An 18,998-nucleotide genomic window follows, 5' to 3' on the forward strand; every position below is an offset into this window, starting at 1 on the left:
CCACAACCCAGGAGCCACCACGGGGACCTCAGCGCTGAGTCACGCCTCACTTGACGTGACTTCAGCGGGGGGTCACGTGCTGCCTGTGAGCGGCCACCGATAGCGCCGCTCACAGGCAGAAACAGCACCAGGAGGTAATTAGAAAGAAGCTTCTATTTATCATTAAAACACATTGGCATATTTTTAAAAGTACTGGACAACCCTTTTAATATATTGCAAACATCGTATACAGTGGTGTGAACGTGTTTGCCCCCTTTGTGATTTCTTATTCTTTTGCATGTTTGTCACACTTAAATGTTTCAGATCACAAAACTAATTTAAATACTAGACCAAGATAACACAAGTAAACACAAAATGAAGTTTTTAAATGAAGGTTTTTATTAAGGGAAAAAGAAATCCAAACCTACAGGACTGTGTGAAAGTGATTGCCCCCCTTTCCTTAAAACATAAATTACCTGTGGTCTATTATATCTTTAGGAAGCTGAGTTCAATTCTCCTAGCCACACACAGGCCTGATTACTGCCACACCTGTTCTCAATCAAGAAATCATTTAAATAGGACCATCCTGACAAAGTGAATTAGACCAAAAGATCCTCAAAAGCTAGACATCATGCTGCGATCCAAAGAAATTCAGAAACAAATGAGAAACAAAGTAATTGAGATCTATCAGTCTGGAAAGGGTTATAAAGCTATTTCTAAAGCTTTGAGAGCCCATTATCCAAAAAAGGTGAACTCCTGGAACAGGAGTGGCCAGCAGACCAAAGTTACCCCAGCGACGACTCATCCAAAAGGTCACAAAAGACCCCACAACAGCATACAAAGAACTGCAGGCTTCACTTGCCTCAGTTAAGGTCGGTGTTCATGACTCCACCATAAGAAAGAGACTGGGTAAAAATGGCATGCGTGACAGAGTTCCAAAATAAAAACCACTGCTGAGGAAAAAACTTAAAGGCTCGTCTGAGTTTTGCCAGAAAACATCTTGATGATCACCAAGACTTTTGGGGGAATACTCTGTGGACTGATGAGGGAAAAGTTAAACTTTTTGGAAGGTGTATGACCCATTACATCTGGGATAGAATTAACAAAGCATTTCAGAAAAGGCACATCATACAAACCGAAAAATGTGGTGGTAGTATGATGGTCTGGGGCTATTTTGCTGCTTCAGGACCTGGAAGACTTGCTGTAGTAAATGGAGCCATGAATTATGCTGTCTAACAAAAAATCCTGTAGAAGAATGTCCAGCCATCTCTTTGTGACCTCAAGCTGAAGCGCACTTTGGTTATGCAGTATGTAAGGCAGCACTAGTCCTCATACTGGGGGATACTCGCTGCACCGGGTCAATTAAAGCACACCAGCCATGTTTTTCAGTTTTCACACTTCAGCAGTTTATTGCACTTCATAACTGCTTATCACACAGTCCATCTTAGTGGCTCACCGGCATATTACACACATAACATTCGGGAGCCTTTCCAGCGACAGACACGTCCACTTGTCTCCAGTTACAGCCCTCAGCTAGGCAACAACATAAATGTCCATATAACGCAGTGTTTTTACCTTTGGCGGGTTCTTAGCTGCTTCAGGTTTATTCTGCCACCACTGTAGCTTTACGGCTTCCCAGATGAGGGTCTCCAGCCCTCGTACCATCCAAGGCTACTGGTATGCTTACACAGCCAACATCCAGTCTCTGCCTTTCAGGCTCTTGCCTTCCAAGTCTCTGGCCCTCCAAGGCTACTGGGATCGCTTACACCGCTAAGGATCCAGCCTCCGCCTTTCAGGCTTCACTAGGCCTCACTCTCTAGCGGAGTCCCACACAGGAACAGGCCTCACACCTTACACACACCACTGTGTTAAGTCTATCAGGGTTTATATATCCTGTAGTACACACCCACAGGACCTGTGCTGATGTCACAGTCATGTGATCAGACATTCTGTGTGCACAGGACCTGCACTATGTCACAGTCATGTGACCAATCACCTGAGGGGGAAGGTACATGGTCAGGCCAAAACACATCCTGGATCATTACAGTAATGCCAAGCAAGCCGCTGCATTACAAGTAGGACAATGATCCAAAACACAACAGCAAGTCCACCTCTGAATGGCTTACGCAAAACAAAATTAAGACTTTGGAGTGTCCTAATCAAAGTCCTGACCTTAATCCAATTGAGATGTTGTGCCATGACCTTAAAAAGGCAGTTCATGCTCAAACTCTCCAATGTGGCTGAATTACAACAATTTTGCAAAGCTGAGTGGGGCAAAATTCCTCCAGAGCGTTGTAAAAGACTCATTGCCAGTTATCGCAAATGCTTGATTGCCGTTGTTGCTGCTAAGGGTGGCCCAACCAGTTATTAGGTTTAGGGGGCAAACACTTTTTCACACAGGGCCCGGTAGGTTTGGATTTATTTTTTCCCTTAATAATAAAGACCTTCATTTTAAAAATTATGTTTTGTGTTTTTACTTGTGTTATCTTTGTCTAATATTTAAATTTGTTTTGTGATCTGAAACATTTAAGTGTGACAAACAAGCAAAAGAATAAGAAATCAGGAAGGGGCAAACACTTTTTTACACCACTGTATACGGCACTGTGTACATACTGTTGCTCATTTTGCCTTCCTACCCAGTTAATTATCCTCTTTCCCATTAGGTCTATGACATCACGTGATTAAAAATATAATAGCTGAATCCTTCTAAGATCTATGTAAAAACAGGTAGTCTCTTTCCCTGCATTTCTTAATGTGTTTACTATTAAAGGTTGCATGTGACTGCAACTTCATATTTCATGTGAAAAACTATTCTGACTTTTTGGCCAACATGCAAGAACTGTACTTTGTGAGAACAAGGGTAATTGTCGTTTAGAATGGAAGAGAGGAACACAAAGCTGAAAGGTGAAATTTCTAATGGAAAAAGTGAAGATTCTAATGCTCCTTTCAAATGCCTGGTTGTCTGAAGGCCCAGCATCATGGCCACCATCAAGGCATTACTGCCCTCACTGGCGTATGGGGCCCGGTGAGCAGAGGGGCCCGGGCGGGGCTCCTGTGTATAATGTCACTGGTGATCCCTGTATTATCTGTACACTATTTACAGAGCTCCTTTGTATAATGTCACTGTTGATCACTGTATTACCTGTACACTGACACTATATACAGAGCTCCTGTGCATAATGTCACTGGTGCTCACTGTATTACCTTTACAGTTACACTATGCACTGTATATTATGTGCAGAGCTCCTTTGTATAATGGTACTTATGGTAATATTAGTATTGTGTTTTTTTTATTAATGATCAGTATTGTAGTAGTCAGTCACTATGTCGTGCTAATATGTGGTCCGGCCATGGTGTGGCGGTATTTGTTACTTGTATGTGGTATTATTTGGTCACTATGTGGTGGTAATATATGGTCTGGTTATGGTGTGGCGGTATTACTTATATGTGGTATTATTCAGTCACTATGTGGTGGTAATATGTGGTCTGGTAATGGTGTGGCAGTATTTGTCCCTTGTAAGTGGTAATATTGGTCCTTTTTAAAAAATGTATGACACATTCCCTTAGAAAAATATACTTAAAAAGAGTATTGGGTATTATAAGAAATGTTTAATAGGTTGGAGTAGAGTAGGGCCCGGCCAGAAGAGGCTACCTTGTCCTGGTAGCTGCTTAAGAAATCTTTTGGCCAAAACAAAAGCTGCTGGCTATGTATGTTATCTGGTGTTCGATGGGAACTGTTAATGTGTGGTAAGGATGTGGAGTTTTTCCAAGAGTGGGTGGTGGGACTGTGGAAGGTTCGAGGGGTGGAGGTGGAGCCTGGGGCAGAGTCTCAGGTGGGTCAGAAAATTTTGCAGTATGGCACCCTGAAATTCCTAGTGGCAGTCCTGCCCAACAGTGTAGGTTGCTCAATGCATATACATTACTTATATACAGAAAAGTTTAATAAGATCTTTTTATGTTCTGCAGTTGGCAATTCATTCACTGCAATTGCTGCAAAATCCATGGGAAACAGATCCATGCAAATCATTACAAATTGTTTTGCGATAAGATTTTAAAGTCCTTTAAAATAATGCCAGCAGTCATCCAGAAGATAATACTATTGAGCAGAAAACATTCTTTTTATCTTAATTTCATGTATAGTATACAGTGCTTTAAGCCACAAACCTGAATGCTATCAAGTGTTTTTATGTTTGTTTTTTATTCTACAACCCCTGGCAAAAATTATGTAATCTCCGGGCACGGAGGATGTTCATTCAGTTGTTTAATGTTGTTGAAAAAAAGCAGATCACAGACATGGCACAAAACTAAAGTCATTTCAAATGGCAAGTTTAGGGCTTTAAGAAACACAAAGAAATCAAGATAAAAAATGTGGTACTCAGTAAGGGTAAATTTTTCAGACCAAGCAGAGGGAAAAAATTATGGAATCAATTCTGAGCAAAAAATTATGGAATCGCCCTGTAAATTGTCATTTCCAAAACTAACACCTGCATCAAATTAGATCTGCTCATTAGTCTGCATCTAAAAAGGAGGGATCACACCTTGGAGAGCTGTTGCACCAAGTGGACTGACATGAATCATGGCTCCAACACGAGAGATGTCAATTGAAACAAAGGAGAGGATTATCAAACTCTTAAAAAGGTAAATCATCATGCAATGTTGCAAAAGATGTTGGTTGTTCAGTCAGCTGTGTCTAAAATCTGGACCAAATACAAACATCATGGGAAGGTTGTTAAAGGCAAACATACTGGTAGACCAAGGAAGACATAGAAGCGTCAAGACCGTAAACTTAAAGCAACATGTCTCCAAAACAGGTAATGCACAACAAAACAAATGAGGAACGAATGGGAGGAAACTAGAGTCAATGTCTGTGACCGAACTGTAAGAAACCGCCTAAAGGAAATGGGATTTACATACAGAAAATCTAAACATAAGCCATCATTAACACCTAAACAGAAAAAAATAAGGTTACAATGGGCTAAGGAAAAGCAATCGTGGACTGTGGATGACTGGATGAAAGTCATATTCAGTGATGAATTGCAAATCTGCATTGGGCAAGGTGATGATGCCGGAACTTTTGTTTGGTGCCATTCCAATGAGATTTATAAAGATGACTGCATGAAGAGAACATACAAATTTCCACAGTCATTGATGATATGGGGCTGCATGTCAGGTAAAGGCACTGGGGAGATGGCTGTTATTCCATCAATTGAAAGGATGTTTGGGGATGATGACATCATTTTTCAAGATGATAATGCATCCTGCCATAGATCAAAAACTGTGAAAACATTCCTTGAAAGAAGACACATAAGGTCAATGTCATGGCCTGCAAATAGTCCGGATCTCAATCCAATTGAAAATCTTTGGTGGAAGTTGAAGAAAATGGTCCATGACAAGGCTCCAACCTGCAAAGCTGTTCTGGCAACAGCAATCCGAGAAAGTTGGAGCCAGATTGATGAAGAGTACTGTTTGTCACTAATTAAGTCCATGCCTCAGAGACTGCAAGCTGTTATTAAAGCCAGAGGTGGTGCAACAAAATACTAGTGATGTATTGGAGTGTTCTTTTGTGTGTTTGTTTTTCATGATTCCATAATTTTTTCCTCAGAATTGAGTGATTCCATAATTTTTTCCCTCTGCTTGGTCTGAAAAAAAATTACCCTTACTGAGTACCACATTTTTTATCTTGATTTCTTTTAGTGTTTCTTAAAGCCCTAAAGTTGCCATTTGAAATGGCTTTAGTTTTGTGCCATATCTGTGATCTGTGTCTGTTTAATGTCAGCATTTTAAAAGGTTGCCGCTTTATTTTAATAATTGTTCTGGGAACCTGATTTTGTGACAGTTGCTAGTATATAAGTATTTCATGTTTTCCTCCTGTTAATATAGCCCTTCTCACAGACTGCACAGTTCTCCTCTTCTCAGAATGGTTCCCTTCCCCTCCATGTGTATTGGTAATGTGATGAGGGGGCTGGGTGTGTTAGTTCATTAGTTAAGTGAAGCACATTCTTTCTCCCCTTCATTTGTGACTGAAATTACTGTTGTTGCCCCATTTTCCTTTTTGTAATTTTTGAAATGTAAAAAAATGACAATATATTTATTTTTTTTGCCTAAAATACAAAGGAAATGTGTCATCTTTAACTTTAGTCCTTTTAGAGATCATTTCATCTTCAACTTGCTTAACAGTTCACAATAACAGTAATTTTGACCAGGAGTGCTCAAAACTTTTACATGCCACTGTATGTAGTTATACATACATTTATACTATTTCCTACAGATGAAGGGCCCAACATATAAATGGTCTTGAACCAATATTTACACTATCTGGAACCAATTATTTGTCTCTCTGTGGGTTCCATTTAGTAGTCCAGCACATTTCTTTGTCATGTAAAGTACCTTCATCCTTCGGATTCCGTTCTATAAAGGTGGAGATAGTTGAGAAGCATAGTATCTGTACATATATGACTCCTCCTGGTTGTGGTTATACAAAGCAGGTAGGTCATCATCTACATTGAAATTCAAGTTGACCACACAATCTTTAGATGTAGAATCCAAAACTAAGGAAGGCTCTAAGTTTGGGAACTGGGAGTTATGTATAGGTGACATTACCCAGGCCAGACTTTCCAGTGGTTGTATGTAGTTGAAATCTGAGCCATTTACATCATGATTTGTATTCCCTGCATGCTGGTCTTCATCACTTTGCAGATCAAAATCCATAGCAGAAGCAAGCCAATCTCCTTCGTTGTACTCTTCACTCTCATTGAAGCTGCCACTTCGAGGATTTTTACTCCACTCCAAATCATTTACATTTTCAGTAAAGTAGTTTTTCATCATGTGCTCATTTGTTGACTGATCCATCTCCATATCATTTAAGTGAAGAAAAGGAGGACAGCTCTGCTGACCTAAGGCTGTGCTTGCAAGGTCTTCATGGTTCCTGATCTCTCCCGAGAGAGGGAGCTGGAAAAAAAGGGACAATCAATGCATTACATTCTCTTTAGATCTTTTCTTGTGAGGAAGGTAACACTATTGTAAGTGCATAATTTATGAATGATAGTTGTAAAAACAAAATTAACACGTTTGTGTTATGGGTAGTTATAGCTGCTGATGGTGTGATATCTCATACTATGACAAAGGGTATGATTCTGCAATGTACTTCACAATGCTCCTCCTTCATGAAAGAGCCAATACATCCAAAATGTACATGTCTCATCTATTCCATTTTGTAATCAAAGCGACATGGTGGTCATACAGCTTAGTGGGCATCGGAAAGGTTAAATATTGGCTGTTTCATGGAGAGCCTTAACTCAATGAGCCAGAATTGAGATCCTTTCTGCTGGAGTCTAAATGGCCCCTATGTAATAATACTAGAAAATCAGTCTATTGTAGCTGCAATTTTAAAAACGGCTTACCTTGATTGAAGAACTTCTTTAAAAGGAATCTCTCAGCACAAAATGGCTGATCAAACCAAGCATAGGCACTCTGCACACTTGGCATGGCCATGCAGTTCCCAACTACTTGTTTTGCATCTAGCTCTGCCTACTCAACCTCAATTAAAAGCTGTAGGTTCACAGGGTGGAGATAGATGGAAAACAAGTAGATGGAAAGGGGCAATGAAGTACTATGCTTTTATATTTATTGTGACTGTGACCAGCTGGAGATGCTCTTTGTAGCAAGGCTAATTGAAGCCTTCACCACTATCAATGCAAGTGTACGTTTTATTTTGATTATGCTTTGTTGAGGGACTACCATTTTCACATCTCATATCATCTATATTATCTGTATCCCGACATTGGTCTTCTTTCATATTGCTGTCCTTTGTGTTACAGTACATTTATGTGGGTTATAGATTTTTTTTTAGAGATCAATGGGGGCTACTAGGGCCAGACTACGAGGAGTGGGGCGCCATCTCTTGGATTGTCTTTTAGGGTGCCAACCTCCGTGGTCAGGCAGGGCCAATCTTTAGGGCCACTTAGAGACTTTTTAGTGGGATTGTAACCACTTTCTCCCTGGCTTTCCCTGTTGTTTACTCACGTAATCCTATTTATAATTGTAATTTTTTCTGTTTTGCTTGTCTTTTAATGCTTATCCATTAAAATATTTACAATTTTATTGTTATTATAATGGGGGATTTTCTATACTGTTTTCTTACCTTTCTGTATCCCTTTACATATCTATACTTTTGTTAGCCTGTCTGCGCATTCTTTTTTGTGATGGCAGGATTGCTCTAAGGCCATATCAACATTATCTCTTGGTTAGAGGATGCAAATCAGGTATTCTCTGCAGAGGAATATCCTATTAGGCTGAGTGCCCACTATGCGTTTTTCAAGCATTTTTTGCCGCGGAATTTCCTCAGTGAAAAAGATTAAAAAACGCTTGGTAATACGTGCCCCATGCTGCTGTGCACATGCTGCGGAAATTTTCGCTGTGGATTACCATTGCGGAAAAATACGCAGCATGTCCATTAATTTTGCGGACACGCAGCATAATTGCCGCCATTGACTTGCATTGAAACGCTTGATATCCGCATCACTACATGTGCACACGCGGATATGAAGCAATTCAATGTGCGGATGGTACCCAGGTCTGGAGAAGAGGAGGCTCTCACCCAGACCCGGGTACCATGGTACCTGTAAAAAAAAAAAAAAAAAAAAGAATTTTAAAATAAAAAATAAAGATTATACTTACCTTCCGATGTCCCCCGGCCTCCTCAGCGATGCGTCCGGTGTGTTGGGCAGCTCGCGGTGGTGTGAGGACCTGACATGACTGAATGAAGTCATGTGACAGGTCACGCGACTGCTGACATCAGCGTTCGCGTGACCTGTCACATAACTCAGTGACGTCATGGCAGGTCCTTTTACACAACCGCGAGACACCGGGGAGACCGGACGCATCGGAGAAGGAGACCGCGGGCCATCGGAAGGTAAGTATAATCTTTATTTTTTATTTTTTACTATTCTTTACTCTTTTTTTTTTTTAACTATTACTTGGTCACACAATATAAATCCATGCCGGTTGCATGGATTTATATAGTGTGACCAAGTTGTCAAGCACTTTTCCAAGTGATGCTAAAATCGCTTGGAAAAGCGCTTGATAATCTTCATGCAGAAATGTATACAAAAACGCTTGACAAACGCTTCTACCTGGCGGGAAAAACGCATGTAAAATCCGCATGCGTTTTTCCTGCCAGGGAGAAGCGGAAAAAATATGCAGCATTTCTGCATCGTGGGCACATAGCCTTACAGACAGTGGCTATTTCACAGTGAAAACACTACTTAAGGTCTTACAGGATTGCTACAAGGAGAATGAGTTCTTGTGGGAAAGAAAAGCCCTTGAGAACTATATCAAACAGAATATCGTCCCCAAAAGTTTTCATGTGAACATCTCTACTTCACCCAGACTACAGAGTTCCCAACTATTGTCACTTTGGGAGAAGGAATCTATGACTTCCTCTGTGAGGTTTATGAACATATTCGTGGAGGAGGAGTAGAAAAAATTTAGTGATTCAACTAAGAGGTTGAATGATCTTATAACCAGGACATTACAATTGAAGACCGTCCCAGTCTTTAGTAGAAGCAAAAACACAGAAAAAAACAGACATGGTCATGTAAATGTTAAAAGAATATATATTTTATTGAACGATAAATATTGCCAACAATGGATATGCAAAGGAAGTGCATACAATGTAAATGAGATAAAATTCTTGAATGTTACAAGGGAAAGGAGTTGGCACAAAAGCATAAAGGAAAATTACCTATATGTATAGAGAAATGGGAAAGAGACTTATTGTAAAATAGTATGGTATAACTATATGGGACCTTATTCATTATATTGCAATTATTTTTCCTATATAGGAGTTATGTTGCATCATCTATTTCCTCTTGCACTTTCATATTTATAATGACATAAGTTATAGCCATATGTGTGCGTGGCAATTGTCTAATATGGAAACATCTCAACTTGATGTGCTAATTATATATACATGCATTGTAATATTCAAGAATTTTATCTCATTTACATGATATGCGCCTTCTGCATTTCCTTTGCATATCCATTGCTGGCAATATTTATCGGTCAATAAAACATATATTCTTTTAACATTTTCATGACCATATCTTGTTTGTTTTTTTTCTCTCTGTTTTCTATTGAATGTTTACCGAGGGTCTTTTTCTCACATCTGGTCCAACACACACTTGTATGTACGCTTTCAGGATATATGCAATTATGCATTCATTATTATAATAACCTTCATGCTGATACATATATATATAAAAAATAAGCATAAAAAAAAGCATCAAAAGACAAATATATATATATATATATATATATATATATATGTTTATATATGTTTATATATGTTTATATATGTTTATATATGTTTATATATGTTTATATATGTTTATATATGTTTATATATGTTTATATATGTTTATATATGTTTATATATGTTTATATATTTTTGTCTTTTGATGCTTTTTTTTAATCATTTAGTAGAAGGGAGGCTATCTTGCAGACAACTGTTGAGAAGTACCAGAACACACTCAAGCACAAACAGTTCTTGAAGGACTTGAGTGACTTTAAGGAAAACAGAGCTTATAACTTTGCGACTGAATACACCAGTATAAGTTGAACGGATATTTCCTCCTTTGATAAGGGAAGGGTCACCTCGAAAAGGTTGAACATGGGACGGTGGAGACACAGAAGGGGATTTAGGAGATGCTTTAGTAATTCAAGATGACAGGGCCAGAGAGGTGGACGTTCATAGAATCATAGAATGGTAGATTTGGAGGGGACCTCCTGGGTCATCTGGTCCATCCCCCTGCTCAAAGCAGGATTCACTAAATTATCTCAGACAGATATCTGCCCAGCCTCACCAAATTCCATGCACAGGGACACCACTGGGTGAGTGGGGTACAAAATCTCCCCACCACCCTCTACCTCATCACGACCTTTGCCATCATCCACAACAGGGAACAACACATGCCTGCTAAGGAAACAGACTTGGTAAGGACAAGCGGTCCTCATCTGACCAGATCATTAATCTATCCTTCTTTAATTGGACAAATGATAGGCTTTCCGTACTCCATAAAAGTCTGTCCTTTGTCCCCACTGTTGCCTTTAACACCTTTAATTTGGTAAAAGATATCCATTTATTTGAGAGAAAACTTAAGTGGCAGAGGTTTTTAAAGAACCATGCCAAAGAACAATATTTAAACTGGGGATTTCCCCAGAGTCCTTGCAGACTAATTTACAGAAGGAGAATGTGAGTAGGGCATTGGTCCCTCTACAGGCCTTAAACCAACTAGGAAAAAAATGCGTCCCTCAGCTGATCTGACTAGTATTGATATTTTCATCAAAGTGGTAAAGGGCAAATTGAAGCTTATACATGGTAGACAAGGCAGAAGCTTGAACCTCACTGTTAATGAAAAGACTGCTCTAGAGACCTGGGGAGAAGCCAAAATATAATCATCAAACCCTCAGATAAGAGGGGAAATCTGGTGATTTTGGACCATGAGCTATTCTTTTGTTAGCCTCTTTACACTTTTACCCTCTTGGGATCAGCCCCAGGGTGGTCATAGGTGCTTACCCCCTGTAAAACATCTTGTACATGCGACCAAAGTGTGTAAGAAGATTACTGAAGTCAAGTCTCCGTATTGTCTGCAAGATTGTATAAGTGAAGCCTCCTGCAAAAAGAAAAATAGGCACACATTTTCCCCCCTATACATCCCAAATGCAGGACAAGAAATTCCAATGGAGGGCCTGACTGTGTTGTGGTCCATGGAGGCAGACTGGGGATAATACTTACAACCCTTTTCCCTCTCAAAATGTGTACAGAGAAGTAACCTCAACAGACGTCTTGTTAAGTACACTTAGACATATCCAACATGATTTAAGGCTTCACCTGCCTGGACAATCCATCAGTATTTTGGTGTTTTGCACTTACTTTAATATTGTGTGGCAAAGTTATAGGGTTGAAGAGCTAGGTTCCAATTTCGTCTTCCCATTGGCTTAAACTCTGCTTACTGCACTTACAAATCGACATGATAGATTTCCCACATCATTTCTTAAGAGAATGCAAGCAGGCTGATCATCCCAACCACGCACTGCTTGTCCCCAAAGTCCAGTTCTACACTCGCTTTTGGAATATTCCTCTATATGCATCCAGCTAATTCAATAGTAATTCCAGGTTTTTGCTGTATAGCCTCTGGCCAAACCATTGCAGATATTACACTGAGGGACACAATTTTCGTTGAGTTAGATCGGACACTTGTTTTTGAATAATTTTAGACTTTTGAATCCAAAAGTGACCCCAGTTCTTCTCTATCACAACAACTTTTTAAGCTATTGGATACCTTCTGTCTCCCAAACCATACAAAATGTACATGCAGCCTAAATGTAATGATTATTTAGAGCTATTTTGTTCATACAAAGGATTTATTGCTACTGTAAGTCAAATTATGTGCAAGTAGTAAAATTAGGTATCAGTTAAGGTAAAAATTTACACTTGTAGCATTTTTTGGAGTGTTCAATATGCGGACAATCTCGCCCGACAATTGTCAGACCTTCATGACCTTCAAATCTTGGTGGATTCTTTCAGCTTGCTCATCACTGACTGCACCAAGGTTTTCAGGGAAGTTAGCAAGATGGCTATACAGAAAATGCATCTTGATGCTCGTGTTGCAACAAAGCACTTTGTAGCTCTCGAAAAGTTTCTGGACAATTTCAATATAATTGTTTGTTCGTGTATTTTCAAGAAAGTCCTTGACAAGGTCTTTGAATGATAACCAAGCATTTTTTTGGAGTTCTGACATTGTCCCGATGAAATGTTCATTTTTGAGCTGCCGAATCTGTGGACCATGAAACACACTAGCCTTTATTTTTTCAAATGACAGTCTAGGATATGCTAAGATAAGGTACTTGAAACAGTGTTTTTCAGTTGGGAAAGCTTTAACCTATTGTTTCATGAGGCCCAGTTTCATGTGCAGAGATGGGAATATAATGTTTTTTCTGTCAACAAGTGGCTCGTATAGAATGCTTGGATCATCAGGTTAAAAGTCAGATCTTGGAGGCCAATTCCTCTCCACTCAATGCTTCTGACGAGCTCTCCTGTCCCTCATGCACAAAAAACAAGGATACTTGGTGAATCTGCGCTGCTGACCAAGAAGTAAGCATACCATTTTAAGGTCAACACAGATGATCCAATTGTGTTTGTGATATTGCAACAACTCAATGACTCTCTTTTGGTCTCTTGACAGATGAGGTTTAATGTAGATAATTTGTAGAGTAATGCACCTAGGACGGAGTAATCCTATTGCTGCATTCACATTAAATGGGAGTATACTCGGGCCTACAGAAGAGGAGAAGGACTTGGGTATTCTGGTTACGAGTAAGCTGAGCAGCAGTACTCAATCTCAAACAGCAGCCGCAAAAGCAACCAAGATTTTAGGATGTATAAAAGGAGAAATAAAATCCCGCAATCCCAACGTCCTTCTGTCCCTTTATAAATTACTGGTGAGGCCACATCTGGAATATGGGATCCACTTTTGGGCTCCACATTTTAAAAAGGATATTTTCAGAAATTAGTCAGTTCAAAGTACTAGCACATGACTTATTCCTTCCAAAGGCCAAACTAAGGACCAGGGGGAACTCATCACGGGTGGAAGAAAGGTGATTCCGGCACCTAAACAGGAAAAGGTTCTTTACAGTCAGAGCAGTCAGACTGTGGAATTCCCTACCACAAGAGGCAGTGATGGCCGACACTACAACAGCTTTCAAAAAAGGGCTGGACGATTTCCTCGATACGCATAACATTGTGGGTTACAGTTAAATTAGACTGTTACAACTATAGCAGTACATTTAGTACGGTAATCGTAATTACATAACTAGTAATATAATTAGGTTTGATCCAGGGTTCTGGGACTGATCGCCTTTTCTCGCGGTCAAGAAAGAATTTTTCCCCTGTGAGGCAAATTGGCTGAAGGTGTCCTGGGGGTTTTGACTTCTTCTGGATCAACAGATTTAGGCATAGGGATTTTAGTAATACCATTGTTAGAATCACAAGAGTAATACAAAATATGAAACTAATAAAAAAATTAAGTTATAAAAGGATATATTTTTAATTGTAATAGTGCAGCAATAATACAACATGGTAATAATAATAATACATTTGTGAGGCCTAATCCCAGTTAGTTAGTAAGTTAGTGTAGGGAGTACAATTGGTGGAGGAAGGTGGAACTTGATGGACCTAGGTCTTTATTCAACCTACGTTACTTCATTATGTATTCTTCACAAAAAGAAACTGAATAGCCAATTGGGACTTCACCAAATAAATTTCCATTGTGGAGGAGGACACATTTTAAGTTCCGCTTTGAGCTATCAATGAACAGTCACCATTCATTTGAGTTATATAGATTGGAATTCCCAATTGCTTAATTAATCCATGTATGTTATGGCAATGCACAAAGCCACTGTCACTTCTAAAGTATTGCAGAAATGCACTTTCTCTGGATCAAAAGTAGGATACTTTTGCTCCTTTTTCAAGCTAGTTTTTCTCACGCAGTCTTGATGCTAGGCGTTCTGAACCCTTATTTGATAGTCCCAAATCTCGTGCTAAATCGTTCAACTCATGTTGGTCAAATCTCTTATGAACTGAGACACCTTCGTTTCAAAATTTTCATCATTGCTGTCACTTTGTTTTTCACCATAATTCTGTTCTTAAAAAGAGGGTAGATTAAGGAAAACTGGAATTTCAGCTGAATGAGGCACTGAACATGTAGCTGATGGTAGACTATGATACACTATTTTATATTTTATCTTGTGATATCCTGAAATTTTCTTTTTACAAAAGTAGCAATCACTGGAACGATCTCTTGGCTCTCGCCAAACCACAGGTATAGCAAATGGCATCTTATCATGTGTTCCCTTCGTCCACATCTGTAAACTCTCTACACACTGCTTGCACACACCTTGTGAAGGGCCCAAGACTTATCTTCATCACCAAGTTTTGCTTTAAAATATGCAAAATAGGCTGATTGACAAATGTGCGGATGTTCATCCTTTGACTTGGAATGGTGAAACTGCCACGGATCTAACAAAAGGAAGCAGGACTATTTAGGCACTTATGATAATAAATACCAGAGACAGACATGATCTGAGAGAAAGTAAATAAGTGTGTAAATAAAAAAAATAAATTCTGCTAACCCCTTATATACAGACTTTCAGAATTTGTTTCACTATTTAGAGCGGCACACAACCTCTCGCCACACTGTCTCACATGTAACTGAATAGCTTAGACAAATAACAACCTGTTGCCGGTCGCCAAGGTTGTCCTCCACCTTTTCTCCACTTGGTTTGCTCTCGGCCAATAGGAGAGCACTAGTGCTACCCTCGGTCCAGTTTAGAGTAATAGCATTAAGATAAGCTGTAGAGAAAAATCTTGACATGATAGAAGAAAACTAACAGCAGTTTTCAAATCAACATGTCTTTTCTAGTCTAAATCAGCAGAAAAATTAAACTCAACATAAAGGATGTTCAAAATCCTTCCCCACGGTTATAAGAAACTCATCCGTCATCCATGACAACCTCCTGGAAGTGCTTACTTTGATAAAAGAATGTGTGACTGTGCCTCACACTCTATAAACTCCTGGTGGTCAAACAGACATGTCTGTGTCATTTGAGAAGCCGAGTAATGCTACCTCTTCTGTCACTGAAGTTGCCTGTAGATTATTGGTAAGATGGTCCCCCTCCATCTACTAGCAGGGCGAGTGGCCTGCAGATGCCCAGGCTGCCCACATCCATATGATCCGCACTGTGTCACACTCTCTCCTAACTGCATTTTGGGGAAAGAGGTAAGAGTAGATTGTGACTAAGGCAAATATGTCGGTGAAAGAGGTGGTCGTTGGCTTTGAGGACAAACCCTTAACTGAGGGTGGGGAATCTTTTCTGCAAAGGGCCATTTGGATATACCATCCTTTGGAGGCTGTACAAATTGTGTGCTAACTCTGCCCACAAAGTACGTCCTGATGCTGGCACTGGTGTCAGGACGTAATCTTTCTCTACATGCGCCTCAGCATTCAGTAGTGTACACTGCGTTCACATGCTCACAGAGCTAGAAATTAATGGGAAAGCGGCCGTCTAAATACGGCTGCTGGCCCAAGCAACGCGATCCCTGGGAACTGGCCCGGGGGCCGGATAAAGGGTAACTGCCCACTGACCTGAGGTTCCCCATCCCTACCTTAACTGATTAGCTGAGCATATGACTTACAGATGCCCAGGATGCCTACACCTATAACATCCACATTCTATTTCCCACCCAGATGCATTCCAGAGGAGCAGGAAGGGATAACTGGAAGCTGATGTACATGGGTAGATACATGTGGTTCTCTAGTTTAAGGATGGACATTGGGGACCAGTGGTGCTGGGTTGTTGGAAGTCATCGATCCATCCACCAGCAGCTTCCACTGAGGCTTGATTGTGAGAACCTCATCACCTTCAATACAAAAAGTGAAACTCATATAGAGTCATTACAAACAGAGTGATCTATTCCAAGTGTTTATTTCTGTTAATGTTGATGATTATGGCTTACTGCCAATGAAAATACAAAAGTCATTATCTCAGTAAATTAGAATACTTTAAAATCCGAAATGTTGGCCTACTCAAATATATGTTCAGTAAATGCATTCAATACTTGATTGGGGCTCCTTTTGCATCAATTACTGCATCAATGTGGCGTGGCATGGAGGCGATCAGCCTGTGGCACTGCTGAGGTGTTATGGAAGCCCAGGTTGCTTTGATAGCAGCCTTCAGCTCATCTGCATTGTTGGGTCTGGGGTCTCTCATCTTCCTCTTGACAGTACCCCATAGATTCTCTATGGGGTTAAGGTCAGGCGAGTTTGCTGGTCAATCAAGCACAGTGATACTGTTGTTTTTAAACCAGGTATTGGTACTTTTGGCAGTGTGGACATGTGCCAAGTCCTGCTGGAGAATTAAATTTCCATCTCCACAAAGCTTGTCGGCAGAGGGAAGCATGAAGTGCTCTAAAACTTCCTGGTAGATGGCTGCGCTGACTTTGGTCTTGATAAAACACAGTGGACCTACACCAGCTGATGACATGGCTCCCCAAACCATCACTGATTGTGGAAACTTCACACTAGACCTCAAGCAGCTTGGATTGTGTGCCTCTCCACTCTTCCTCCAGACTCTGGGACCTTGATTACCAAATGAAATGCGAAATTTACTTTCATCTGAAAACGACACTGTGGACCACTGAGCAACAGTCCAGGTCTTTTTCTCCTTGGCCCAGGTAAAACACTTTTGGTGTTGTCTATTGGTCATAAGTGGCTTGACACAAGGAATGCGACACTTGTAGCCCATGTCCTGGATACGTCTGTGTGTGGTGGCTCTTGAAGCAATGACTTCAGCAGCAGTCCACTTCTTGTGAATCTCCCCCAAATTTTTGAATGGCCTTTTCTTAACAATCCTTTCAAGGCTGCGGTTATCCCGGTTGCTTGTGCATCTTTTTCTACCACACTTTTTCCTTCCACTCAACTTTTCATTAATAAGCTTGGATACAGCACTCTGTGAACAGCCAGCTTCTTTAGCAATGACCCTTTGTGGCTTACCCTCCTTGTGGAGTGTGTCAATGACTGCCTTCTGGACCTCTATCAAGTCAGCAGTCTTCCCCATGATCGTGGAGCCTACTGAAACAGACGAAGGGACCTTTTTAAACGCATTGGAAGCCTTTGCAGGTGTTTTGTTAATTATTCTAATTTACTGAGATAATGACTTTTGTGTTTTCATTGGCTGTAAGCCATAATCATCAACATTAACAGAAATAAACACTTGAAATAGATCACTCTGTTTGTAATGACTCTATATAATATGTGAGTTTCACTTTTTGTATTGAAGAACTGAAATAAATTAACTTTTTGATGATATTCTAATTTAGTGAGAAGCACTTGTAAGTTGACGATTGCTATACTCTCACTGGTTTCCTCTTGCTCACACATTTGCTGATCTCAGCAGGGCATTTGACATAGAACTGCTCTTTTTGGGATGACCTGTAGAACCTCCAGAATTAAGGCTCACTTTCCCTCTAGCCAGCAGTGACATGCTTGTTTAATCCTATGGGCATACATTTTAAAAGCACTTTGCCTATTGCTTGCTAGAGAACATAATGGAGTTATGTAAGTCTTTGGAGGGAATTACTGTGTAGAAAAAACGCTATTCTGCAGATATGGGGTTAATATGCAGGTTAATAGAGTTATTAACCTGCCCAGCTCCCGCACTTACCCAGACACTGCGGGAGAAAATGAAATTTATTTCCCCCGGCAGCGTTCCGGTTTCAGTCACAGGGGTTGCGCCAGTGCGGGTTCAGTCAATGCTCTGAATATACAAAGCGGTGGCTGTAACCATGCCCCCGGTCCTGACTGACAGCCGGCCCCAATGCAGAGCTAGTGTCAGTCAGGGCCAGGGGTGCGGTTGCAATCACCGCTCTCTATACTTAGAGCGGTGACTGAACCGGCATGTCACCGTGACTGAAACCGGAACAATGCTGGGGGATAAAGTTAATTTTCTCCCTGCAGCGTTCGGGTTAACAGGTTGCTTTTAAAGGGGTTTTCCCACGAACAAAAGTTCATTTTAATCAATGACTGTGTCTGACCGTGTACGGAACATACCACAGCTCCTGGGCAGGGGAGGAAGTAAAAGAGTATACAGACATTACAGCAGGGGATCACATGGAATTCATTTTGTGAGGTAAAATATTGTTTAAAAACAGGCAGTGAAATGTTTCCCTGACAAAATGAATCCTCTGCAATCCCCTTCTGTAATTTCTGTATTGTCTTTTGCTTCCTCCCCTGCCCCAGAGATGTGGTATGTTCTGTACACGGTCAGACAGCCAATTTTTCAAATGAACTTTTGTTTGTGGGAAAACCCCTTTAATGCCCTCATATTCTCCCAAGTATCCACAGTTCGATAGGTTTCTAAAACTCCACACTCTTAAAAGTCCCACCAGCCGCTGGACTCACTCC

At 40.4% G+C, this 18,998-nt stretch overlaps 1 protein-coding gene across 1 annotated transcript in view; it reads right to left on the reverse strand.

The window, feature by feature from the left end:
* Positions 1–6,387: 6,387 nt before the first annotated feature.
* GCM1 (glial cells missing transcription factor 1) overlaps positions 6,388–18,998 on the reverse strand; it is a 90,336-nt gene continuing 77,725 nt past the window's right edge. Inside the window, exon 5 of the mRNA XM_073673139.1 lies at positions 6,388–6,927. Coding sequence (XP_073529240.1) covers positions 6,388–6,927 — 540 coding nt within the window. The remainder of the gene's footprint in view (positions 6,928–18,998) is intronic.

Source organism: Phyllobates terribilis, unplaced genomic scaffold (assembly GCF_046119375.1).
Source record: "Phyllobates terribilis strain yellow unplaced genomic scaffold, ASM4611937v1 Scaffold_3__8_contigs__length_932513732, whole genome shotgun sequence".
Lineage (NCBI taxonomy): Eukaryota > Metazoa > Chordata > Amphibia > Anura > Dendrobatidae > Phyllobates > Phyllobates terribilis.